The sequence below is a fragment of the Erpetoichthys calabaricus genome, chromosome 2, assembly GCF_900747795.2.
Source record: "Erpetoichthys calabaricus chromosome 2, fErpCal1.3, whole genome shotgun sequence".
NCBI classification, from domain to species: domain Eukaryota; kingdom Metazoa; phylum Chordata; class Cladistia; order Polypteriformes; family Polypteridae; genus Erpetoichthys; species Erpetoichthys calabaricus.
The window spans coordinates 292,384,383-292,411,307 of NC_041395.2; the positions used below are offsets into that span (position 1 = coordinate 292,384,383).

Here is a 26,925-nt window from a genome sequence, read left to right on the forward strand (position 1 = left end):
AAAAGTAAAAATGGTATGTGTCATTCTGCCATCCACCGGATAGTCAAAGAAGAAACAGGCTCTTTTTTTTTTGGCTGGGATTAGAAGAAATTACAATTTACAGTTTTCAGACATTGTGGTTAAAAAGCTAAGTTACCAGAATGAAAACAACTAGAATTTCATGTGAAATCTAAGTTTCTGCACAAATGCCAGCATTTCAGAAATTATTTAACCAACATCCATTATAACATCCATCTATCCATCATCCAACCCGCTATATCCTAACTACAGGGTCATGGGGTCTGCTGGAGCCAATCCCAGCCAACACAGGGCACAAGGCAGGAACAAATCCCCGGGCAGGGCGCCAGCCCACCGTAGATTATAACATGTAACATGGTTTTTATATGTTTGAAACTCATATAAAAAAAGACCAATTTTGGATAAAGATGCATTAAGAGTTGTTATACCCATAAGAGATAAATAACATGCTACTTACTAAACACAGCATTTTAGCTGAAATAATACCATTACAAATCAAACTGCATGAACTCTCTGAAATATGAGGGATGGTATTCTGTTGACCACTGAATAAAACAGATCGTAAATTTCATGTTATAAAGAAAAATAAAATTATAGTTTATATGACTAAAGTTTTAATTTTTGAAATTAATTTGCAGTCAACAAAATGAGCCCCAACTTGCAAACATTAGTTAACCAATTCAATTACGTAAATGATTCTGTAGGAGATTAGAAGCAATCCTGATGAGTTATTAAATATATTAAAATAACAATTACATAAAAAACAGGAGAGTTCTAGTTAACTTCATTAGTTATTCTATAAAGGTGTTGTTATTGTATGTAAAGTTGTAAATAGGTTATTCCAAATGAAAAAGAGTTTGTGTATCGTAAGACAGGGGATTAACAGCCAATGAACAACATAACCAATTCAATATCCAGCCTAATACAAATGCACAAGAACAAATGGATGCAAGAAAAAGTCAGAAAACAGAAAAATAATACAGTAAGTACTAAAAAATACTATTAAAACTAGAAGCTGTTGTACCAAGTTAACAAATGTTGAGAAATATAAATCACACTGACTCCAGATATTGAACTTGACAAGATGTTTAATATCAGTGGCAAGTGGCAACAGCTCTGAAATTGTCAAGATATTTAGTTAAGAAATACTTACGAGTAAAAAATGTTGAACCCTGTTAAATTATAGGCAGCGTCGCTAAAAAAGTGCAACAATGCATAGCCAGACGTTGTAACTACCTCTGGTACAGTCTCATTTCCACGTACCTCTGGAACAATAAGCCCACTGGGGGGAGAATAAAAAAAAAGTCAGAGAAAATCATGCAATATTAGGGATAGGACAATACAGGTTTACATATACCTGTTTTGTCTACAGTTCCTTACTGAAATAAAAAAGATACAGAATGTCAGACATGTTTTCAAGTTTATATTTAGGTTAAACCAACTAATCATTTGTAGGAACAATAAATAAAAACATAAAATTCTTAAATGTCTTGGTTGTGACTTAACTAATGGGTTTATATTATCTAATAGACAAAAAAGTTCAACCTTCACACCTTATCACAGTGGTCTCAAACTCCAGTCCTGGAGAACAGTAGCTGCAGGTTTTCATTCCAAACCCTTTTTTTCATTAGTGACCTGTTTTTGATGCTAATTAACTTCTTTTGAATTAATTTTAATTGACTTGCTCTTGAAGACTCAGACCCTTTAATTGTTTCTTTTTCCTTAAACTGAAGAAACTGAGAAAACTGAAATTTTAGTGATTGGCAAAAATGGATATAATGAGGTTATTAGAAATAAACTTGATGCATTAGGATTAAAAGTCAAGAATGAGGTAAAGAATTTAGGGGTAACTGTTAACCGTGACCTGAATTTTAAATCACATATTAATCAGATCACTAGGACAGCATTTTTTCACTTAAGAAATATAGCAAAAGTCAGACCTCTTATATCACTGAAAGATGCTGAGAAATTAGTTCACGCTTTTGTTTTCAGTCGACTAGGTTACTGTAACGCACTCCTCTCAGGACTACCCAAAAAAAGACATCAATCAATTGCAACTCGTGCAGAATGCAGCTGCTAGATTCTTAACTAGGAAAAGAAAATCCGAGCACATTTCTCCAGTTTTGATGTCACTACATTGGTTACCTGTGTCATTCAGAATTGACTTTAAAATACTGCTTATGGTTTATAAAGCCTTAAATAATCTCGCTCCATCTTATATTTCGGAATGTCTGACACCTTACACTCCAAATCGTAACTTTAGATCTTCAAATGAATGTCTGCTTAGAATTCCAAGAGCTAAACTTAAAAGAAATGGTGAGGCTGCTGTTATGCACCTAAAATCTGGAATAGCTTGCCAATAGGAATTCGTCAGGCTAATACAGTGGAGCACTTTAAAACACTGCTGAAAACACAGTACTTTAACATGGCTTTTTCATAGCTTCATTTTAGTTTAATCCTGATGCTCTGTACAGTGGAACCTCGGTTCACGAACGTCTTCGGAACACATACAAATCAGTTTACAACCAAAAAGTTCGCCAAACTTTTGCATCTGTTCACGACCACACACTCGGTATACGAACAAGCCAGTTTCCCTTTCAGTTTGTACGTGTTCAGTCTCTCCCTGTGCATTTCCTGTGCAGCGAGCAAGAGAGAGAGAGCGTGACACACACGAGAGAGAGACACACGAGAGAGAGACACACACACAGGCCCGCGAGAGAGACAGAGGGCTGGACGCATAAGGTAGAGAAAAGGCAGTTAAAGAATGCACCGGGCTTGATTTTGTTTTCACTTCTGTTTACAGCGATCGGTTCATAGCGTGCATTGTTGCAATGTTACTTTTCTTGGTGGTTTATTAAATTACGGATTTTTCCCTGTGCTTAAAACTCATTAAAAAAAGTGTTTTTAGCCAGTGGTTGGTAGCGCTATAGCATAAACTATTGCAGTGTTAGTTTTCTCTGTTGTTCAAGGTTTTCTCAGTGTTACTCAACGTTTTTACATTTAGTTTACTATTACGCTGTGCATTCTATGGTTTAATTAACTATATCTGTGCTTAAAAACTTAAAAAAATATATATATATTTACATACAGTTCGTATGGTCTGGAACGGATTAATTGTATTTACATACAATCCTATAGGGGAAATTACTTCGGTTCACGACCAAATCGGGTTACAACCAGAGTTTTGGATTGAATTATGGTCATGAACCGAGGATCCACTGTATATTCAATGAATTATCATTATTATTCATGGTGGCTCCAAAATCTGTACTAACCCCTACTCTCTCTTCTGTTCTTTTTCTGTGGTGGCGATCTGCGCCACCGCTACCTGATCAAAGCACCATGATGTCCCTACATTGATGGATTAAAGACCAGAAGTCCACGTGACTGTCATCATCAAGTCCTTCCATGAGAACCCTGAATACAATACAATGAGGACTGATTGAGGTCATTTATGTTAGGCAGAATGCCTAGAGGATCTGGGCGGTCTTATGGCCTGGAACCCCTGCTGCTTTTATTTTTTCTCCAGCTGTCTGGAGTTTCTTGGTTTTTTCTTTCCTCCCTGGCCATCAGACCTTACTTTTATTCTATGTTAATGTGTTCTCTTATTTTAATTCTTATTTTGTATTTTTTTTCTCTTTCTTCATCATGTAAATCACTTTGAGCTACATTATTTATATGAAAATGTGGTATATAAATAAATGTTGTTGTTAATTAGCAGTCAAACAATAATGAGATACAAAATGAGCCAAAACACGACCGGCAAACTGCATCCATTACACAATATCTGAAAATAAAGAAAGATGACAGTATCAGGAATGTTGATCTGCTTAGGTCCACAAAACATTTTAAAAATGCTCTTAGAAAAGAGAAAATAGACAATTTCAGATATGTATGCCATTCCACAATGAGAGCAGCAACAAGCCATGGGATTAAAGAATAGGTTTAATTAATCAAAAAGACTCAACGCCTAATTAAGCAACTGGTTGGAGTGAAATTGATTGGAGTTTAAGACCCTGACTTAGTTGGCCCACTCACTTCATGTTTCATTTCTGTTTGGGTGCCATTTAAGGAAAGAAATAAAGCGAAATTCCAGGGAACAAATCCTAAAAAACAGTCAATTAAAATGAAAGGAAAAGGAGTTAATTAGCAGCAAAAACAGATCACCAATAAAGAAAAGGGTTAGAATGAAAACCTGCAGCCACTGTGTCCCTCCAGGACCGGAGTTTGAGACCACTGCCCTATCACAAGATAATAAAAGGTCTTACAGATTTTTCATTCTATAAAATAACACATACTCTTCCCAGCTATTCTCTTAGAAAAGTGTACCTTTAGGAATTGAATGCAAAGATATACTATAAGACATTAAATGCTGTTTTTTTGTGTACAAAAATGAACTTACAATTAAGTCTGAGAGACAGATGAAACATTAATCAAGCTGTATAATAGTTTCCTTACTAGTGTAGCATTTGTACTACGTTTCTCAGTCAAGAAACAATTCCATTAATTTTACCATCATAGTATAAACAATTAGAATGTAAAGCACATTTGCATTTCAGTGGTGTTCCACTAACATTCAATGATTTTACTCACCTGAAAACTGCTATTAAAGGTGCATAAATGGAGTCACCATCATAAACATACATATGGTCCCAACTACATTCTGTAGCAAAGTGGTTAAATCGTAATCTTAACACAGCATTTGGACTGCCAAAAAAATACACATATATATCTCAATTAATAAATACGATAGATAGATAGATAGATAGATAGATAGATAGATAGATAGATAGATAGATAGATAGATAGATAGATAGATAGATAGATAGATAGATAGATAGATAGATAGATAGATAGATAGATAGATAGATAGATAGATAGATAGATAGATAGATAGATAGATAGATAGATAGATAGATAGATAGATACTTTATTAATCCCAAGGGGAAATTCACATATTCCAGCATACATTAAGATGAATAACTCAATCTTCTTTAGCCCTTCTTATAGTGAAAGTAGATATCTCAATAGAAAACCCTCTACACTATATATGCTCTTTTTACAGCTATGCATAAAAACATTATCTGGCCAAATATGCTAACTCAATAAAGAAATAAATTTTAACAGACCCACAGTTTCTGCATATACCTGCAAATTCGATGTGTTTTTCTCCAACATCCATAACTCGTTAGATTAATCAGTTTGGATAATGTTACAATACATATATTGCAGTGTACATCATACTAAAGTTTTATCTTATTGTTCTGAAGACAATTCAGTCTATATTTGCTGTACTTAATATTTATGGTCAGTTGTCTGTTGGAACATTGAACACTGCTCCATTCTGTTCTCTTTCACTAGTATTTGTCAGAATAGTTTGAACAGTAAATGTAGCCACAAATTTCAGTGTGGTCAATTAGTCATTTGTATAAAACAAAAAACAAAAACAAAACAAACGAACCAGCCTACCAGAGTAGCAAAAACATTTCTTAAACACAACACTTCATTAGAAGCAGAAGATCATAAGGAAGAAGTGAAACAAACCCACAAGTGTTATAATTAATCTTGTCCTACTTTCCTGCAAATAAGACTGAATTTAAGTAAAGTATCTCTCAAATACCAGAAGCAAACATTTCATCACTAGTGAAGTGGTAACATGTGTCTGCTTGGAAGTCTCAACCTAAACAACCATAAGGTAGTGCTAAATGAGGTACATTAGCTGTGAAAGAATGTGTTCTAAACAATGTTTTCACCGAAGATTAACTTTACAATAGCAAATATCTACTGTGCGACAAACACATTTAGAAAGTCAGCTTAGTAAAAAGCACCAATGTCAGCATTTGCACAGCCCTACATGAGTAGAGAATCAAAACTTAAAGACATCTATCTAGTGGAATAGGAAAAAAAAACAATGCATTTTTTCTTCAGTAACTGTAGCAGCTGAAATGCAACACAAAGCAAATAGAAAGCAATATGTTCCTTTCCATTTTCAAGTGTACGCTAACCTTTTCCCTGCCATAGTGGTGCCGTACCTAGTATATAGGGGTCACCAGCCCTCAGCATGCATGCCATACAGTTTAGGTCCATAAATATTTGGACAGAGACCACTTTTTTCTAATTTTGGTTCTGTACATTACCACAATGAATTTTAAATGAAACAACTCAGATGCAGTTGAAGTGCAGACTTTCAGCTTTAATTCAGTGGGGTGAACAAAACGATTGCATAAAAATGTGAGGCAACTAAAGCATTTTTTAACACAATCCCTTCATTTCAGGGGCTCAAAAGTAATTGGACAAATTAAATAACTGGAAATAAAATGTTCATTTCTAATACTTGGTTGAAAACCCTTTTCTGACAATGACAGCCTGAAGTCTTGAACTCATGGACATCACCAGATGCTGGGTTTCCTCCTTTTTAATGCTCTGCCAGGCCTTTACTGCAGCAGCTTTCAGTTGCGGTTTGTTTGTGGGCCTTTCTGTCTGAAGTTTAGTCTTCAACAAGTGAAATGCATGCTCAATTGGGTTAAGATCAGGTGACTGACTTGGCCATTCAAGAATTTTCCACTTCTTTGCTTTAATAAACTCCTGGGTTGCTTTGGCTGCATGTTTTGGGTCATTGTCCATCTGTATCATGAAACACCACCCAATCAATTTGACTGCATTTAGCTGGATTTGAGCAGACAGTATGTCTCTGAACACCTCAGAATTCATTCGGCTGCTTCTGTCCTGTGTCACATCATCAATAAACACTAGTGTCCCAGTGCCACTGGCAGCCATGCACACCCAAGCCATCACACTGCCTCCACTGTGTTTTACAGATGATGTGGAATGCTTTGGATAATGAGCTGTTCCACGCCTTCTCCATAATTTTTTCTTGCCATCATTCTGGTAGAGGTTGATCTTGGTTTCATCTGTCCAAAGAATTTTTTCCAGAACTGTGCTGGCTTTTTTTAGATATTCTTTAGCAAAGTCCAATCTCGCCTTTCTATTCTTGAGGCTTATGAGTGGCTTGCACCTTGCAGTGCACCCTCTGTATTTACTTTCAAGCAGTCTTCTCTTTATGGTAGACTTGGATATCGATACGTCTACCCCCTGGAGAGTGTTGTTCACTTGGTTGGCTGTTGTGAAGGGGTTTCTCTTCACCATGGAAATGATTCTGCGATCATCCACCACTGTTGTCTTCCGTGGACGTCCAGGTCTTTTTGTGTTGCTGAGTTCACCAGTGCTTGCTTTCATTCTCAGGATGTACCAAACTGTAGATTTTGCCACTCGAAATATTGTAACAATTTCTCGGATGGGTTTTTTCTGTTTTCGCAGCTTAAGGATGGCTTCTTTCACCTGCATGGAGAGCTTCTTTGACTGCATGTTGTCTGTTCACAGCAAAATCTTCCACATGCAAGCACCACACCTCAAATCAACTCCAGGTCTTTTATCTGCTTAATTGATAATGACATAACGACGGACTTGCCCACACCTGCCCATGAAATAGCCTTTGAGTCAACTGTCCAATTACTTTTGAGCCCCTGAAATGAAGGGATTATGTTAAAAAAAAAATGCTTTAGTTGTCTCACATTTTTATGCAATCATTTTGTTCACCCCACTGAATTAAAGCTGAAAGTCTGCACTTCAACTGCATCTGAGTTGTTTCATTTAAAATTAATTGTGGCAATGTACAGAACCAAAATTAGAAAAAAGTTGTCTCTGTCCAAATATTTATGGACCTAACTGTATGTGGCACCTGCAATGAAAACCGTTTGTGAAAGAGTAATGGATATCACTTCTTTAAGATATATTGAAAGCTGTTAAACCTGACGGCTAATAGAATAAACACACAAGCCCCAAAATCTAGCACCTCTGATAATGAGGCTAAGAATGCAGTGCAAACCTGGATTCAGAAGCAACCGAAACACTTCATCTCCCAGAGGATGAAGTAGTTAGTGGAATGATACAAGAAGTGCATCAATTTGCAGGTAGACTATGTGGATAAGTGATACAATGTTTATGTTCTTCTTTTCAATTACTGGTACTAAAGGGTAAGTTGACTTTACTTTTTGATTCTCCCTCATATTATTCTTCAACACTGTTGACTCACTACTGGCACTAGGCAAAAATAAATATACAGCAAATATAATGAAAAGATGCACAAAATCAAATCTAATCACCATTGCTTTATTATATAAAGGAGGAAAAAAGAGTGTACTTACTATCCCTCAATTAGCCAGGTACACTTTGTTTTATACTTATAATTAATTGGTCCATCTGTTAGATATCCAGAAGGCTCAGTTAATCTGTGGAAGGAAAAATAAAATACGATTAAGTCTCATTCTTAGCCAAGATATGGCTTAACTTTCAGAAACAGAGCACCAAAAGGTAAAATACATCTTAATATCTTATTTGGAATTGCACAAAAGAACAAGACATGATAGAAAAGCTTGAATACAACTGTGGTTTAGTTTGAATTGCTGCCAAGTATGACAATTGCCTAATTTAAAGAATTGAAAATAGTTTTGTAGACACCTTTTCCATTCACACCAATTATCCTCAAATTGAAACTCATACAGCTATTTATTTATTTCATGTTCTGAGTGTTTGGAGTGCAATGCACAAAGGGATGGAGGAATAAGAAGTTGTTTAATATGAATAACTCAACTCACAGAATGCATAGAACCACATGAAGAAACTGCCAGTGACAAATAAACTTAAACTGTATATACAGAAATCACTCTTTCGTATACTTCAAGTATTCATTTAACATTGATATTTTTGCTATATAATATCAGACAAGTAATCCACTTCACAAAGTCAATACTTTTAATATAATTGTCAAGGCAAAGAAACACAACTATTACTTAATACCCAAGTTTTAAAATGATATTCAGAATAACTGCTGATCAATATCGAACCATTTATTAGTGGCAGCTAAACTACTTAAGGCTGCAAAATAGGAAATATTACACCCTTTCCACGTTTTGCACTTACACATAATCAGTTCATTAAATGTAACTTTGCTCCTCTCAACAACTCAAACAGCTAAAACAGTACTACAGATGAAAAATGAGAACAAGGAAAGGAAAAAAGGCCATGACAAACTCCTACATGTCGAAAACAGCATGATAATAAGAAACATGCTGTGATGTAGTCCAACACGTCTCAGAATTTATGAGGTGTTTTAAAGCTGGGTGTGCTGGGGGGTGACAGGAGGCCTTTGTTTCCTTTTAATTTTTAAAGGCACTATTTATAGCTCAACTGTAACTTCGTGCAAAAATTCCACAACAAGCAACAACATAGTACTAAGCACCTCTGCAGTGCATGAATGCCAGGATCTGCATGGGAAAGAAAAGAGAATAACACAAAATAACTAAAATAGCATAAAGTAATATTCTCATCCATGCTTAGTCCACTTCAAGGTCACAAGAGGCCACAGATAAGAAGTAAATTCAGGGTTTAAAGATATCCTAAAGGGTTTTAAATAGCAAATGTAAGACAATAACCCCTTTCAATTGTTGAACTAAAAATTAATTGGTTGCTTAGTCAACTGTTGAATCCCCCTACAGTCTACAAGTCACTTAACAAATCAATGCTCTAACTCTACGCTACCATGGTAAAAGGTTAAAGGTCTGTCACACAATATGACTTTTACAGAGATTTTCAGTCTCAGAGTTCCTTTACGTATTATTAGGTAGCCAGAGGTAGGTGTGGCTCACTCCCTTGACCACCAGTCACATAGTCTGACATGCCCAATGAATCATTCTAACCAGTCTGCGCTTTGCCCCAACAAAATGTCTTAACTCATACAGGTAGGCGCTATGTGTGCAAAAGTCGCAAACCAATGAGCACTCAGGCAAATGTACAAATGCAGCTAACAAGGAATATGGAATGTGGGTGTTTTGGACCTTGCAAATAGGAAAGACAGGCCTATATGTCTGATGTTCTACATACCACAATAAAATGGAGAGGAAAAAAAGGGGGAAAGAGTGTGGCTAAGTTCGCATTCAGGCAGCACGTTATTTAGCAGTTAGAAAATGGGGCAAACTCGCAGTACTTTGAAAATGAGAAGCTGTAATGAAAAGTCATCATGGTGTCATTTAATTTGTCATCTGCTGCAATATACTAGTCATGTCATCAGACATCCTCAGGCAACAAGATTAGCAACTGCATCGCCAAGTTGGACATCCACTTTGAATCAAAGTCATGTCATGTGCCACAAGCTTTAGAGTATACTGCACATGAAAAGCACTGTGGGATAGTGTTTACCAGGAATGGTGAAAGAAAAAATGGATTTACTGAAGAATAAAATTATTATTATTTAGAAATGCCCTATATATTTACATATACAGTATACCAATCGATTCAATATTTTATTAAACTTTGTATCTTATCAGTAAAACAAACTTAAATTTAAAAATAAAACATTTCAGATCATGTTATGCATCATTGCCGTCTCATTAACCATTAACAAGAGTAGTACAATAATTAGTTTTGTTTTTTATATTGGAAAAGCAGCCTAATTTGCAGATGACACGGAGCGTCACTAAAAATTAAACCCACTCTCTTAAAAAGTTCACACTTTTGCTTGTTTTCATTTTCTGTTAATCAAGCACTTATACCACTAAAGTGCAGTAAAATACTCAGTTTTGCACACAGCAGGACTGGAGTAACATGATGCCAAAGATCTTTTTAAAATATATTTGAATTATATTCAAATTGGAACATTAAATCTGACAGCCCTAATGTCATCTTTTGTTTTCAAATAAAACCTTTATATAAAAAAAAAAACTGAGTTATATTTGCTATGACCGCCCTAACAGTGAACTGGCTGGGGATGAAACCCAAGGGCTATGAAGCTATATGATATAGTACTGTTCTTTTGTGGATGTACAGGAAGATTTTTATTTATATTTTTTTTTAAACTTAGTTGCTACATAGATGCATGCCAGAAAATACACTGCATATTAGGCTTGGGCGGTAATATGGTATCCCGCGGGATCTAAAAATAGCAACGGTATCAGTTTCAATACCCTTATACCATCATAAAAACAATGCACTTATATGGGAGACAAGGATTAAATATTAAATATAATTTATTTAATGCCTAAAAATGCGTATGCGTGGTTGTCATCACGTGACAGCGTGGAGGAGAAACAGAGAGGTGGGGAAAGATGGCGAGTCGCGCACCAAGTGACCTGGTCTCGAAAAAGAACACAACTTCTGCAGTTTGGCAGTATTTCGAGTTTCGACCGAACGAGAAGGGAGAGGCGGTAAATACGGACGAGGCAATTTGCAAATTGTGCAACAAAAAGGTGACCGCGAGAGATGGAAATACCTCGAACCTAAGGTCGCATACACGAAACCACCATCCACTCACTGCTGCGAGGATGGACCCGAGTTCACTCAGTGCAACAGTTTCAACACCTCCCGATGCAGGACCAACAACATCTAGGTCCACCGCCAGTACGCAGCCGACGATAATGGGGGCCTTCGGGAAAGCAACAAAGTACAAAAGGGACAGTGTCCTTTGGAAAACCTGTACTGATGCAGTGACAAAATACTTGGCGAAGGAAATGGTCTCTTTCCACACAGTGGAAAAAAAGTCCTTTACGGACATGGTAAAGGTCCTAGATGCCCAGTACAAGCTGCCTGGACAGAAATATTTCTCACAAACAGCCGTCCCACATTTATATAGTAAAGTTAGAGACAATGTTCAAGTGCTGCTGTCAGCGGCAGACAGTTATTCCTTAACAACTGACATGTGGTTGTCAGTTAACATGACACCATATATGTCTCTGACTGTCCATACTATTACACCTGACTGGAAACTTGAATCCAAATGCCTCCAAACTACGTACTTTCCTGAGAGTCATACAGCGGACAATCTTGCTGCTGCGCTCAGAGCTGCACTTCAGGAATGGCAACTTGACGAGAAAAAACTTTCAGCCATAACCACTGACAACGCTGCCAACATTCATGCCGCAATCAGGTCCCTGCATTGGCCGTGACTATACTGCTTCGGTCACAATCTAAACTTGGCTGTCACAAATGGATTGCATGACCAGAGGCAAAAAACCGAGCGCTCCCTCGGACTATGCCGTAATATTGTTGGGGCCTTTTCACACAGCTGGCAACGTAAGCATGAACTCCACAAGAAGCAAGTGGACTTGGGACTCCCAAAACATAGTCTCATAACGGTAAGCATAAAACGTGCAGAGAGTTCCTCAGGGGCAGGGGCTCAAATATAAAAAAAGGGGCATATTATATATATATATATATATATATATATATATATATATATATATATATATATATATATATATATATGCTTTGCATCACATAAATAAATTATATTGAAAAGTAGGCTATATTAAAATAGAAGACCATTTTTTAAATTGTAATTTTTTTCCTGTATTTTTTATCAAATAAATGCAGGCTTGATGCGCATAAGGGACTTATTTAGCCTAAAATAAATGTGCATGCAAATTTGACCAAATGGAATAATATACATTAATGGACTTATTTATTTATGCATTCATTTGTTTATTTAGGCCTATTCATTCATTTAATCGTTTATTCATCATTCATTAATTAATTCATCCATCCATCTGTCGGCAGGACTGCGCAACTCGCTGGGGCTCCAAACTGGCAATGGTGGAGCGCATCCTCGAGCAGGCCCAAGCGATCAGACACGTCCTGTCTGATGACAGAAGGAGCAGCCTGTCCATGACCTGGCAGGACATGGGCGTCTTGAAAGCTGTTCACGAAGCACTGAAACCAGTCGGTGACTTCACTGATATTTTGTCAGGAGAAAATTATGTGACCAGTTCCTGTATCCTCCCCATACTACAGCTCTGCAGGGACAATGTGTTGGCTGCATCAGAAAATGACCTCCAGCTAACAAAGTCAATCAAAACTGGAATTCTAACAAAGCTGGAGGCCAAGTATGAATCCAATTCAGTGCGCAAAATATTGCGAAAATGCACTTTCCTCGACCCTCGTTACCATGGAGGATATGAGACGGATGACAACACATTGGCTGAGACCAAGGCTGAATTACAGGCTGAGTTCGTGAGCTTAGAGGCAGCAGGTCCAGTGGCCATCAGAGTGGAAGAGGGAGAGGCGCAACCTGCACCCTCACGAAAAAAGATGACTCTGGGAAGTACAGTGATCCCTCGCTATATCGCGCTTCGCCTTTCGCGGCTTCACTCCATCGCGGATTTTATATGTAAGCATATTTAAATATATATCGCGGATTTTTCGCTGCTTCGCGGGTTTCTGCGGACAATAGGTCTTTTAATTTCTGGTACATGCTTCCTCAGTTGGTTTGCCCAGTTGATTTCATACAAGGGACGCTATTGGCAGATGGCTGAGAAGCTATCCAGCTTACTTTCTCTCTCTCTCTCTCTCTCTTGCGCTGACGTAGGGGGGTGTGAGCAGGGGGGCTGTTCGCACACCTAGACGATAGGGACGTTTCTACCTTCTGTGTGCAGCTGCTTCCTGAAGGACATGCTGCACGGTGCTTCGCATACTTAAAAGCTCAAAGGGCACGTATTGATTTTTGACTTTGTTTTACTCTGGCTCTCTCTCTCTCTCTCTCTATTTCTCTGCTCCTGACGGAGGGGGTGTGAGCTGCCGCCTTCAACAGCTTTGTGCCGCGGTGCTTCGCATACTTAAAAGCAAACAGCCCTATTGATTTGTTTGCTTTCCTCTGTCTTTCTGACAGACTCTGCTCCTGACGGGCACTCCTTTGAAGAGGAAAATATGTTTGCATTCTTTTAATTGTGAGACGGAACTGTCATCTCTGTCTTGTCATGGAGCACAGTTTAAACTTTTGAAAAAGAGACAAATGTTTGTTTGCAGTGTTTGAATAACGTTCCTGTCTCTCTACAACCGCCTGTGTTTCTGCGCAAACCTGTGACCCAAGCATGACAATATAAAAATAACCATATAAACATATGGTTTCTACTTCGCCGATTTTCTTATTTCGCGGGTGGCTCTGGAACGCAACCCCCGCGATGGAGGAGGGATTACTGTATACTGCAAAAAAAATCTGATGCAATGGCAGGTCCCATCGGCATCGTAGAGCAGTGGTCCCCAACCTTTTTGACAACAAGGACCACTTTATTAGATGCAAATTTTTCCACGGACCGGTCGGGGGGGTGGGGGGGAGGAGCAGTTTTATACACAATTTACATAACATTTCTATTATTATTAAGTTATTAAGCAGTTCGCATACATTTGCAACAAGAGATTTTTCTTCTTTTTTTGCATATAAAAAGACATATGCTTTGCATTTGCCATTCCAACAGATTGCACATCACAAACATTAACACTGTTATCGTTTTTTTCGTGTCTGCCATTTCTATAGGAGGGTGACAGTGAGTTAAATTCCAATGGATGTTTTTCAAATGTTGACAAGCAATAAGCAAAAGGTATCACTGAAAACCACAGAAAACAAAAACAGCAAAAAAAAAAACAGTACGAGGAAAGTTCAAAGAAAGAATTTTTTTTTTACAATGTTTCTGTTTGGGGATCGTTGTGCAAACGTGCACATCTGAGCTGCGACCACAGATCTAACTGCTCTGTGGATGATTCACTCAGGCATTTCAAGGTCACTTCGTTGTAATGAAAGCATCTGCTGAATGTACTTCGTAGTAACGCGATTTCTATAGACTCGTGTCATATGGGGAAACTGTCGGGACAGTAACAATACTTTGTTGCAATTCTCTCTCCTCTCTCTGCGCCGCTGCAAAGCCCCGCCCGCCAAGCGTTCTGAAAAGTCTGAGTGAGTCTCCATTGCCGGCAGTTCTCTCGCGGCACGGCTGTCAGACGGCTGCGGCCCGGTAGTGGGTTGCGGACCGGTGGTCGGGGACCCCTGCCGTAGAGGACAGAGTCGGAGCTGAAATAACAGCCTACTGTTTGGAGCCAGTTACTCAAGGAGACGAGGACCCACTTCTCTGGTGGAAAAATGCTGCCGGGCGTTTTCCCCAGATGTCGCGAGTGGCACGAAAGTACCTGTGCGTCTGTGCCACAAGCACACCATCGGAGCGGGTTTTCAGCACCGCAGGTAAAGTTGTTGGTCCACAACGTGCCCTGTTAAAGCCGGACAAAGTAAACATGCTGGTTTTTCTAGCGAAAAATCTTGACTAGATTGATGCCACTTGCCATTCGTTCCTATTCGCACTGTGTTTATTTTTATTTATTTAATTGATTCAGGTATTTTTATTTGGTTTACGTTAAAAACAATATTGGAAAGAAGACTAGAAAGAAGTTTTTGTTTAGGACTATTGCTTTGCAATACGTTTTATAATATGGATGATGTTTATGTTAATTCAACTCTGGTTGACTGTTGTGGGTCTATTTGCACTTTTTTATAAGCTGCTCTTCTTTGTTATTAAAAGTTGTTCAGGCGGTGTGATTTAATTTAATTGATTTGTGTGCACGTCTCCGCGCGAAAACTGTTCTGAATGTTTATGTTAATTTAATTCTGTTTGACTGTTGTATTTGCACTTTTTTATAAACTGCTATTTGTTGCTAATAAAAGTTGTTAATATTGTTCTGCATGTTATTTTATTATTGTTTCAGTATTAGTGTTTGATATTCAGTTTCTGAACGGTTTAGGCACAAGCCAACAGTTTGGTGACGCTGTCCGAGCCTTACGTCACATTTTTTTTTATTATTCACGGTAATACCGTATACCGAGGTAAAATAGGGAGGAGGTTTGACGGTATCAAAATTTGGATACCGCCCAACCTTACTGCATATATACACCTATAACATGTAATATACACTATACATGAATTGTATACTCATAAACCCATATTTCACAAAATAAAAAACATACCAATGATATGGGACAGAAATGATTGAAATGTACTTTATTCAGTTCTGTAATCTGTAAAATTAATTTGACTGAACTTCAAAAACATGGCAGGCTTAAAGAGTAGATATGGTTTTCAATTATTGGTAAACTGAACAATGCGTGCCCTACAAATGGAAACTTGCCCTTCCCAATCAGCTGCACGTACATTTGACCTGTAAAACTAACATACAATTTATCATTACACACACGTCTCTGGTATATAAATAAACTAACTGTTCCTGAAATGATAACATAAAATGTACCTTTTTCAGATTTGGTTCCTGCCAGAATAGGCTTCATGTCCCTGTAATTGACCAAACAGGCTTAATAATATGTTAATGGCTAAAAACAAAGTACCAACTTCGGTTGTCAGGTATTATGGGAATTTAAAGACATTACAGCATTCAATCTTGAAGCAAGTCAAATTATTAAAGCGCTGTGAATATTTGAAGGGGGCAAACTGCAAATGCTCATTTACTTTAATTTAATGTTACTGTTTTTATTGCATTGCTCTTTAGGCTGAATTATTTCCAAAATGACTCTCGCTTTGTATACTAATAAAAAACTTAGAAGCAGTGTGAAAACTAAGAAACAATGTTGCAATTTGTCACGCACTGCAATTCGCTTAAAGTTCAAGATGACAGCTCAGGCAACTGATAAGTAGCAAGATCAACTGCAGTTGCAATGATCTGTAAATCTGACACTGCCTTTAGGCTATAGCATAGTTTCAACACCAATACTATCCCCATTGAGTTCCCAAGGAAAAAGCATTCCCAGAGTTCTCACCTCATTTCAGAAATCTATATTACTAAATGACAGTTTAATTTATTTATGCACGGCGGACGCACCGAAGCGCATGTGCACTGCGCCGCAGCGCACCAGAGTCAAACCCAGCGGCTTCCCAGAGTCAGTAGGTGGCACCCAAACAACACAACCTATAAACTAAACTTGCTCTACTCCACTGTGCCAGCAGTCAGTCTCAGCAGAGGCAAAGGAGTCACGGCTCCAAATGGCAAGAGCTCAACGATTTGTAATACAAAACCGAGCCCGTAGTTCCCAGAGTCAGTGCATGGCGCCCAAACACCACGACCTGTAAACTACACCTGCTCTAATCCAGTGTGCCAGCAGTCAGTGTGTGTAAGTTGGAGTATGCTTCCTAACAGTAAACGACTTCTACCTAACGACACAGCCACAGAACAACAAAGACGAGACCGCATGGATAAAAACAATACACGGAGGCTAGCAGTCACGGCTCCAAATGGAAGGAGCTCAATAATTAGTAATACAAACACGAGCCCGTATGGCTACGACCTGTAAACGAGCCCGTATGGATAAAAACAATGAATGGAGGCACCCACACAAAGAAACCGCTTTAGTACAAATATGTTTATTTAATTAAATGAAAACTTTACCATGGCTACGACCTGTTAACTAAACCTGAGGTAAAGCGTGCACGCCAGGTTGTACAGCCGCCCGAACGCGACCGCCCACACCACCACACCGGATCCACCGCCATGGTCACTTCAGCACACGAATCCACCGCCATCAGCAAACAGCTTCTCGCTGATGACACAGCCATAGAAAAACAAAAAAGAGACTGCATGGATAAAAACAATAAACGAAGGCGCCTACAACGCGCTTCTTTAGTACAAATATGTTTATTTAATTAAATGAACTTTCCCAGGACGCACCCACCCTCCATGATATTTCATCCCTCCAAGTATCGGAGGGAACAGAAAGTAATTGCCATTCTTGGATTTGCGATTCTTTCGAGAATCGCGGGCTTGCTGGTGTAATTTATAACGCAAAGCAAACAATGCTATGACTTCCAGCTTATATACGGAAAGTTACACAATGTAGTTCAGTTACATGTCTTTTGTGAATACAATTTCATTTAAAATTTGCATGTACTCCTTTCTTGTAAAAAGATGCTCTACATATTCTTTAAATATTTATTACTATTATTTAATTATAATTATTTAAAAATACTGCATATGGTTAATACAAAGTCATTAATATGGAAGGTACAGATTTAGTAAAATAATATTTTTTATTTCATAAAAATACACTTTGAAAGTTTGGAAATTGGTAGAACACCTATAATCAGCGTCAAGAACTTTTTTTAAATAAATATAAAATAAAGAGTATATGTGTGTAGTTGTTTGTAAAGGGAATCTCAAAAGTACAAATTAAAATAAAATGATGTAAATGTAAATGTAAAGTGTTTTTGAAATTAAATAGCATTTGCTTAAACTTACTCTGGGGTAAAGTAACAAGTGAATAGTTATAATACCAGATATTTGATTCTTACTTTTTTTTTTTTTTTTTTTACTGGAAACCTTGAACTGTCACATGATCATAAGAAAATTGAATTCTGTCACAGACTGTAAGACTGCATGTATTAAATTGACAGGGACTACAAGAATGATACACAATTTGACAACTATAAAGAAAGCTATTTTTAGAAATGCAAATGTGTGTCTGTGTGAACATTTTGCTCAGTAAAACAAAACTAATAAAATGTAACAAAAACTAAAAATGAATTACTGAAAAACTATAATTAAATTAAAACCTAAAAAATAAAATTAGAAAACAGTGAAAAACTAAAAATAATAAAACATAAAAAGCAGAATCAGAAACTAAATAAAAAGTAAAACAAGAAATATTTTAAAAGTAGAGAAACACTGGTTGAGGGCTATGCTCTATAGTCCACATCACCCTTTTATTATTTTCTACCATCGTATTTGTACCATGCTCGATGGTCTAAAAAACACATCCTCCACACCATCAGTAAAGTGAAATTCATCAATCCACTTTGAAGGTGTTATGAGAAGGAATTATTTACCATCCACGCACATTAAACTTAATTCAAAATTTTCTGTGCACATGTTACAGATTTAGACTTGATGAATGCCATAATGGTGAAAAAACAATGAGGCCTCATTTGGTGTCTCATTTCTCCACTGGAAAAAAATGTAGAACTCTGACACATCACTATATATACACCCCCATAACACAACAAAAATCGTCATATCCTTGTGTCGCACCTTGTAGTTTTATTTCCACATTTCAGACTAGTATCACAGTCCCTTCTCCCACAAGCTCATCTGTGTCCTTCCTATCTCTCTCCCCTCATCCCTTATATGTATCTTTGCTGTCAGATTGTGAGAAGGGTGGTGGTGTGGTGAGGATTATTTATTACATTAGAAAAACTTTGACACGAACAGGTCATTCATCGGGGCGGCACGGTGGCGCAGTGGGTAGTGCTGCTGCCTCGCAGTTGGGAGATCTGGGGACCTGGGTTCGCCTCCCGGGTCCTCCCTGCGTGGAGTTTGCATGTTCTCCCCGTGTCTGCGTGGGTTTCCTCCGGGCGCTCCGGCTTCCTCCCACAGTCCAAAGACATGCAGGTTAGGTGGATTGGCGATTCTAAATTGGCCCTAGTGTGTGCTTGGTGTGTGGGTGTGTTTGTGTGTGTCCTGCGGTGGGTTGGCACCTGCCTTGTGCCCTGTGTTGGCTGGGATTGGCTCCAGCAGACCCCCGTGACCCTGTGTTCGGATTCAGCGGGTTGGAAAATTGTTGGATGGATGGAGGTCATTCATCCCAACAAAGCTTGCCAGTCCTATTTATCAAGCTCCTCCAAAATGAAATCAGGTTTTAGAAACACAGGCACTCTGTGATGGCTCAACTGCATTGTTTATTGGCAATGTATCAGATCACACACTACCATAATAAACTGTATGGTTAATACAGTAGTAGTATATAACCAACCACAGAATTCATACTTGGATTAATTTACCTAGTTTTACCACACAATCACGTGTCAACCCATCACCAACAAGCCCAACCCATAGTATAAGGAACATTAATTGAGACAAAATGTAAAAGGCACAACCGGATCAGCTTTAAAAAATTACAAGCTTAAAAGTTAGATTTAATAAGAAATTTAAATAGAGTTAAAGCTTTCCAAGTGAAAAAAATATTAATGAAAAAAGCCTTAGGTAATCAAAAGAGATTCATAATGCAGTGTGCTTATCCCTAATGTTTACTCAGGCACTGACCACTCAACTATTTACATTCATTTAAGGGAATCCTACCTCTTATATGACACCAATATCATTTAGTCTACTGTTATTAGTCAACAGTTTAATCACAGATGGTCATTACATTCATCTCTCATATATTCTGCCACAATAAACTGTTTAGGATAAATAGATCCTAATGCACACAGTTTTAACTGAGAGCAGATGAAGACAAGGGTCGGGGAGTATTGCCAAACTAATACATTAGACACTCAGAGCACAGCTGTCTCAAGTCCATTATCACAATGGTGTTCTCGCTCTCTCTCACTCTCTCCGTCCATCTGCATACAAACAGTTTATTTCTACTTCTGCTAGCATACCCAACTCTGAGATGAACCCTGCCTTCTTCTCACCATCACCAATAACTAAAGCTGAATAAAACTGGCACTTCTCTAATTCACTATAATCTAATGCAACGCAGCAACATCTACCTTTCTGAAAATGACAGGCTAAGGTGGATTTAAAGTAAAATGATACACATAAAATTACCCCTCTATCTGTTCAAATGGAATGTGTACCCTAAAAAACCTAAAAATGTCAGAGTCTGATCCATTACATTAAACAAAATAAAGTTGAGTAAAACGTGGACGTGACTCAGAGCAAATCAGTAAGTGTTCCTGAGAGAAAGGTCTAACTGATATGACAAAAAGTTTGGGAAGTGATATGCACAAGGTAATGGTATACTGCAGGCAGCTAAACCAGTCCTGAACCAGTAGACTGTGGCAGAGCTGAAAGAAAAACAACAGTATATGCCTAGATGAAGCAGGGACACTGCTATTGCATTTACTGCTGTAATGTCCTGGCATTTCTTCCAAGATTACTTATGCTGAAAGGAGACATATTTTACAAAAAATAGGTTATGATGGCTTTAAGTTCTGAACTGTGAGAATGACAACTCCTTAATTTAAATATCTTAGAATAGAATTATTAAAATAACTCTTACCCACTGCCTTTGTTTCCTGTGTAGGAAAATAAAGAACACTTAAGGATTAATGCTGACCAACCACCCTGCCATCATTTTTGAAAAAAATAAAACAAAAGCAAGCCCAGATTTGGATTTACTGCTAACAGCTGTACCAGGCAACATTATCAGGTAATGGGCTCATCAATAAAATGTACAAGTGTCCTGTAGATTATAACAATATTCTACAATATTTTAGAGAAAAGCAATGACTGAATTAACTACCCACATAGATTACTTTGTCAAAGAAATAAACTGTAATGTGCTGCATGCAGAATATCATTTTCATCAAAATTCAGATGCAGTGATCAAAATGGGAGTCTTGAGTAAAGGGTTCATTGTGACCTACTCAGTATGGTAGTCTTACTTGAGCAACCTGTAGATATGAAGGGTGAAAGTTTGATCTTCTTTAAAAAGCAAGTGAACTTACATACTTTCATATGCTATACTCTGAGAATTTGAATAATTTCACTTTAAAGCTCTGCATTTTACACGGTCAGAACTGAGATTACCTTTACCAAGTCTACATTATTATCCTCATACTTAATATACATGAATATGAAAATAAGTCTGAAATATTTCAAACAACTTGAAGTGGTGATTTAGGTTGTGAGGGATGACCAGCCGAATATTCCGGTCCACACCTCCAGGCCGCTAGATGGAGTCCTCCCAGCAGCATGGAAGGTCCGCAAATTCCAGCAGGGCATTATGGACTGTGTAGTTTTTATAAACAACCCTGCTGGATACCATGGGGGCCATCAGGAGCCGCTGTAGGGAGACTTACAGAGTGCTACGTGCCCTATAACCCGGAAGTGCATCATAATCACATGACCGGAAGGAACAACGTGCTTCCGGGTTGAAGAAAAGGACTTTTAATCTGACCCGGAAGTGATAAGGAATCATGGACTGTAGGGTTGGAACCACTTCCGGGTCAGGGAGTATAAAAGGATGATGATAAAATCCCAGACGCTGAGCTGAGCTGGGAGGAAGGGTGGCTAAGTGTCTGGGAGTGGAGGAATTGTGATTATTGTTTATTGATTATATGAATAGTGTGGAGTGGAAGGTTCTTTGTGCACTTATTATCATAATAAATATTCATTTTGACTTTTATCTGGTGTCTGACGTCTGGTCTGAGGGTTCAAGGGGACACAGAGACCCTTTAATCTGTCACAAGGTATACTTCACAAATATTACAAAGCATTCCAAAAGTGATTTAGCTGGTGTTGATGTGTGATAATAGCAAATAATCTGCCTAGGCAGGCTACTAAAGAGAGAGAGACTCCTCAGCCACCTTCATTTAAACACAAGAAGCACAACAATTAGTGTATCATAGCTACAATAATAACAGCGCAAACTCACTGAAAAACAATGCAATTTCCCCCAGAAGGAAAACAGCATTTAGCTTTAATGAAGCATGCAACTGCAGTGTGAATCACATGTGTACTGTTTGCCTGCCCTGTTTTGGGTTCCGTAGGGAGTCACATATTGAAAGAAGTTTCCAAAGGATGACAAAACTGATGACAGAATATTGTCACAGAACTAAAACCTGAACCAACAGCTTTCAAACATGACAGGTGGGCTTGCACAACTAATTGAGGGAAAATAAAAAAAGATGCTGTGGTGTAAACTGATGATGCTAAACTATGACAATTTTACAATGAATCCATAAAGGACAGACTAGACAGCAGCTGTCAGCATACCACAATATACATTTTCCTGGAGTAAAAAAAAAGCTACTTTAGACTAACTTCATGTGGATTAATTAAACATTAAAGACTAAATAGCTAAGGAAAATGAAATGAGTTCAACAAGTAAGAAGATATCAAATAATTATCAAGCCATGGCTGGGAAAAGTACAATTATTACTAATTTGGAATACTGACTCCAAATTGCTTGTAATAGTATTCTGATTATTTTCTTAGATTTTGTATGTGTGTACATTTAAGGAGGACTCCATATCAATCAATTTTGAAGTAACATTCTGTAAATAAAATTAAAAAATTGTAGTCGTAGGGGAAAAAAAATATATCAAATAATTCCTAAAAGAGTAGACAAGAGAAAAATGTGTTTTTTGTGCTTAAAATTACATTAAGCCATAACATTCAAAATTGCTGAAGAATATGGAAACCAAATGTAAGCACAGGATTGCTCATTCTTCACACAGTCACTGTTCTTGGATTTGTGGTGCGTTTTCTTTTCTTTCACTGTTCAAAATTCTCTTTAAACTTATGGCCAGTAGTCTTCACTTTGTTTTAGATCTGTTGACTCCAACAGAAACAGCAATAGCTTAATGTATTACTATATTTTCATAATTCTTAACTTACACAAACAAACTCCTCACACCCCAATTTAGTTTAGGACCACTAAAGGTACTGGAACCTATTCTAGTAGTATCAGACACACAATTCAGTAAGCCAAAATTTTCACTTATTATATTCATTAGTATCTAAGCATGGGCTACATTCAGTTGAGCACTTAACACTAGAATTCCTGAATCCTATGAAAAAACTCATAATCCTGGCCCACCTTAAATGCGTTCGCACCAGCGTTTTTTGCAGCAAGCAGCCTGGTGTCCCATCCCCCACCTTGATGGAGCTCAGCTCGTGGGCAAAGATTTTCTCCCAGCTCAAGCCAAGGCTGAATATCTGAATGCGATTATGATTATTATTATTATTATGATTATTATCAATTATGGAGAATCCACTACATCCATTAAACAGTGTCATCTCCAGACAGAGGAGCAGTTTCAGCGACAGACTGCTGTCACTGTCCTGCTCCACTGACAGACTGAGAAGATCATTCCTCCCCCAAACTATGCGACTCTTCAATTCCAACAGAGGGGGTAAACGTTGAACATTATTCAAGTTATTGTCTGTTTTTTACCTGCATTTTTTGTTACTCTTTAATTTAATATTTTTTGCTGCTGGAGTATGTGAATTTCCCCCTGGGATTAATAAAGTATCAAAGTATCTATCTATCTATCTATCGATATGCCTGCAGAGGTAAGAACTGCTGCCTTATAACCCAAAGGTCCCAGGTTCGAGACCAGGTGCTCCGTGTTTTGAGTAGTGAGCTGCTATTAGTATTATTATTTATACAATATAATAAATGAACTGCTGTAACGCAACGCAACTCTGCTTGGCACCATAAGTAAAATGGGACTTCCACCCAAACTTTACATCAGCTGTTACAGACTGAAATCAAAGGTTTCTTCTTTTTTGGGGCATACACCATCAGCACAGCATTGTCAGATCTAAATACTAGTATGGCGAATTGCTTGCATACTGAAGTGACTTTAGCTGCAGGGGGAAGTCCCATTTTACTTATGGTGCCAAGCAGAGTTGGGTTGCATTACAGCAGTTTATTAGCTGGTGAAAGTGCTGTGAAGAAGTTGTCTGTTGCTACGGTCCTGCCTTTGTCCAGTCTGATAGCGGTCACGGGACATCGTATCTTTGATTGTCAGTATAACAAACAGTTCTGAGTAGGCATCAACCACAGCGCTGCTCTTATGAAAAAAATGGAGATAACTGCCATCAACTCAAAGAGGGAGAGGCAAATTTGTTGTACCATGTGAATGTCACTGAGACAATAAAACTGAATAATAAAAAAAAGCAAGCGCTATCTTTTACAAGTAGCCAAAATTTACACCGGGTGTTAGAGATTGTATTGTAGAAATAATAATAATAATAGCAGTTCACTACTCAAAACACAGAACGCCCAGTCTCGAACCCGGGACCTTCAGATTATAAGGCAGCAGTTATTACCTCTGCACTATCCAAGAATACGTGTAAATTTCCTGTCAATTGACATTTGAGTTTGAGTTTTTAACTCATTGACAGCCTCATGTAAATCAAATGCTTTTTTTTTCCTTTGGTTAAATTCTTGAATAAAAGTGCAAGTTTATTTGATAATTGGACTAAATTCTTCACACATTATACACTTCTCATCATTATTAGTATAACATGGAAAAAGTTTCTGCTTTAGGTATGTGTTCAGCATTTCTCACAATCCTCTCATCCTAAACCTGTATTTACCCAGATCTTTGTAGACACGGAACACATGAAATGCATGTATTCCACATAATGATATACTGTATTATCTACTCTATATACTGTATATATAAAATCCTAAGCCTAAAAGTGCAATGATTTTATGTGACGTTTCTTTTCAGAGTTTATCGAACTTTAATGTGATGTTAGATTTTCAGATTGTTATTCCATTTTTAAATTATAAACTGAAATATCAAGAAAGTCATGCATCGAGCATAGTGGACCTCAGTTTAATGGGAATACTCCAATCGGTAAGAGAGTAAATATTTTATTCTCATTTCATGATTTTTACTCTGTTAAATAATAATTCATTTTTCTTCTACATTTTTATTGAATTTCTTGATTTTGACTCCAATAAATAATTTTTCTTTTGTACATTTACAGATTTTACTAATATTCTGACCGCAACTGGGGGTTGGACGCCAATATATATACATACACACAGAGCATATGTATGTATGAATGTGTACATACTAGTTTAATGAGACATGAATTTAAGAAATTGGGCTTCTTATAATGAACCTGTGTGACAGTAAAAACACACTTTAGGGGTGTAATGCAGGAGATGAGAGATACAGCATACCCGAAAGCAGGTCATGGTCAGCTTTCTTTACTGAATCTGCAACTTTTTCCCTACTTTACATTATTGCTGAGAGCTGGTTCCATTTAAAGCAATTTCCTTTATTCAAGGAAAATAAAAACAAAGGTGAAACAAAGAGGTAGAAAACACCTTCTGATAAATTGCATATAGGATGGGAGCTAGTTAATGAGGGCAGCTGAGAGGAAGACTGATTGTCTCATTAAAATGCTGGTGTCTTTAAGCTGCAAAACAGACATTAAATAATTCTGTATTATATAAATATAAAACCATAGTGAAATGGGAAGCAAAGCAAAAAGAAAGCCGACCAAGTACTATTTTTAATGCACAGCTCTCCTGCTGTTTACTTTACAGCTTATACATTTTTTCTTTCTTTTAAACTTATACTCCCTCAGTAATGCTCACTTGTGATAAATGTTGCTGCTGAATGCATATGCCTATACATTGTTTTTTCCTTTTCTGTTTAGTGACTAATGGAGATCCTATTGGACCTTGCGAGTTTTCCTATGACACAAATTCATATTTTCTCCAAAAATCATATCATATTCATACACAGTCCAATATTTTATATTACATTTTATACTTCACTAAAAATAAACATACATCTTCTTTGGATGATAAAATAATATTTTATTTATATAATGCTTTTTCCAGGCTCAAAGCACATCACAAAATTGCAAAATAAAGAGTAAGAAAAAAGCACAATAAAAAAGAAAAAAAAGATAAAACAAACCAGACACAAAATATTGCCAGCATGAAATTTTAAATAAAAATAAATACAGGGAACACAAAGCTCTGAATTAGAATAAGAGATAATAAACCAGACTAGAATATAAAAAAAGAAACATCAAGACTGATCACTTTGATAGACAGGGTAAATTAAGAGAAACTGTCAGAATGTCAGGGTAAGTTTAATGCCTTCCTGGTCATGTGTGTTTTAAGTTGCTTTTAAAAGAACAAATTGAGTCAGCTGATCTAAATTAATTTAAGGAAGCCATCTCAACGTCTTGGTGCAACAGAGATAAAAGCTCAGGTAAGTCGGGTAAAACAAGATTGCCTGCATGAATGAATCTTAGTGAGCAGACAGAAGCATAGTGATAGAGGAGGCTACTAATGCAGTCTAGTGCAAATCCATTTAAACCTTTATAAATTGGTAAGAGAATTTTATAATCAATCCTGTAAGACACAGGATGCCAGTGAAGGTACAGCAGAATGTATGTTCTTGCCATTGCGGGGGTGTGTAAGAATTATTACAGCAGTTTTGAACTAACTAGAGCAGAGATACATTATTAGAATGGACCCATGCCAGTTGGGGATTACAGTTGTCAATGCAGGATATAGTAAAAGCATCGACAAGTTTCTCAGTG

General features: G+C 37.4%; 1 protein-coding gene across 1 annotated transcript in view; it reads right to left on the reverse strand.

Annotated features, from left to right (window-relative positions):
* atrnl1b (attractin-like 1b) overlaps window positions 1–26,925 on the reverse strand; it is a 1,074,694-nt gene that overhangs the window by 862,048 nt on the left and 185,721 nt on the right. Inside the window, exons 2-4 of the mRNA XM_028795765.2 lie at window positions 8,223–8,306; window positions 4,612–4,725; window positions 1,172–1,300 (exon numbers count right to left, since the gene is read on the reverse strand). Of these exons, the coding sequence (XP_028651598.1) occupies window positions 1,172–1,300; window positions 4,612–4,725; window positions 8,223–8,306 (327 nt within the window). The remainder of the gene's footprint in view (window positions 1–1,171; window positions 1,301–4,611; window positions 4,726–8,222; window positions 8,307–26,925) is intronic.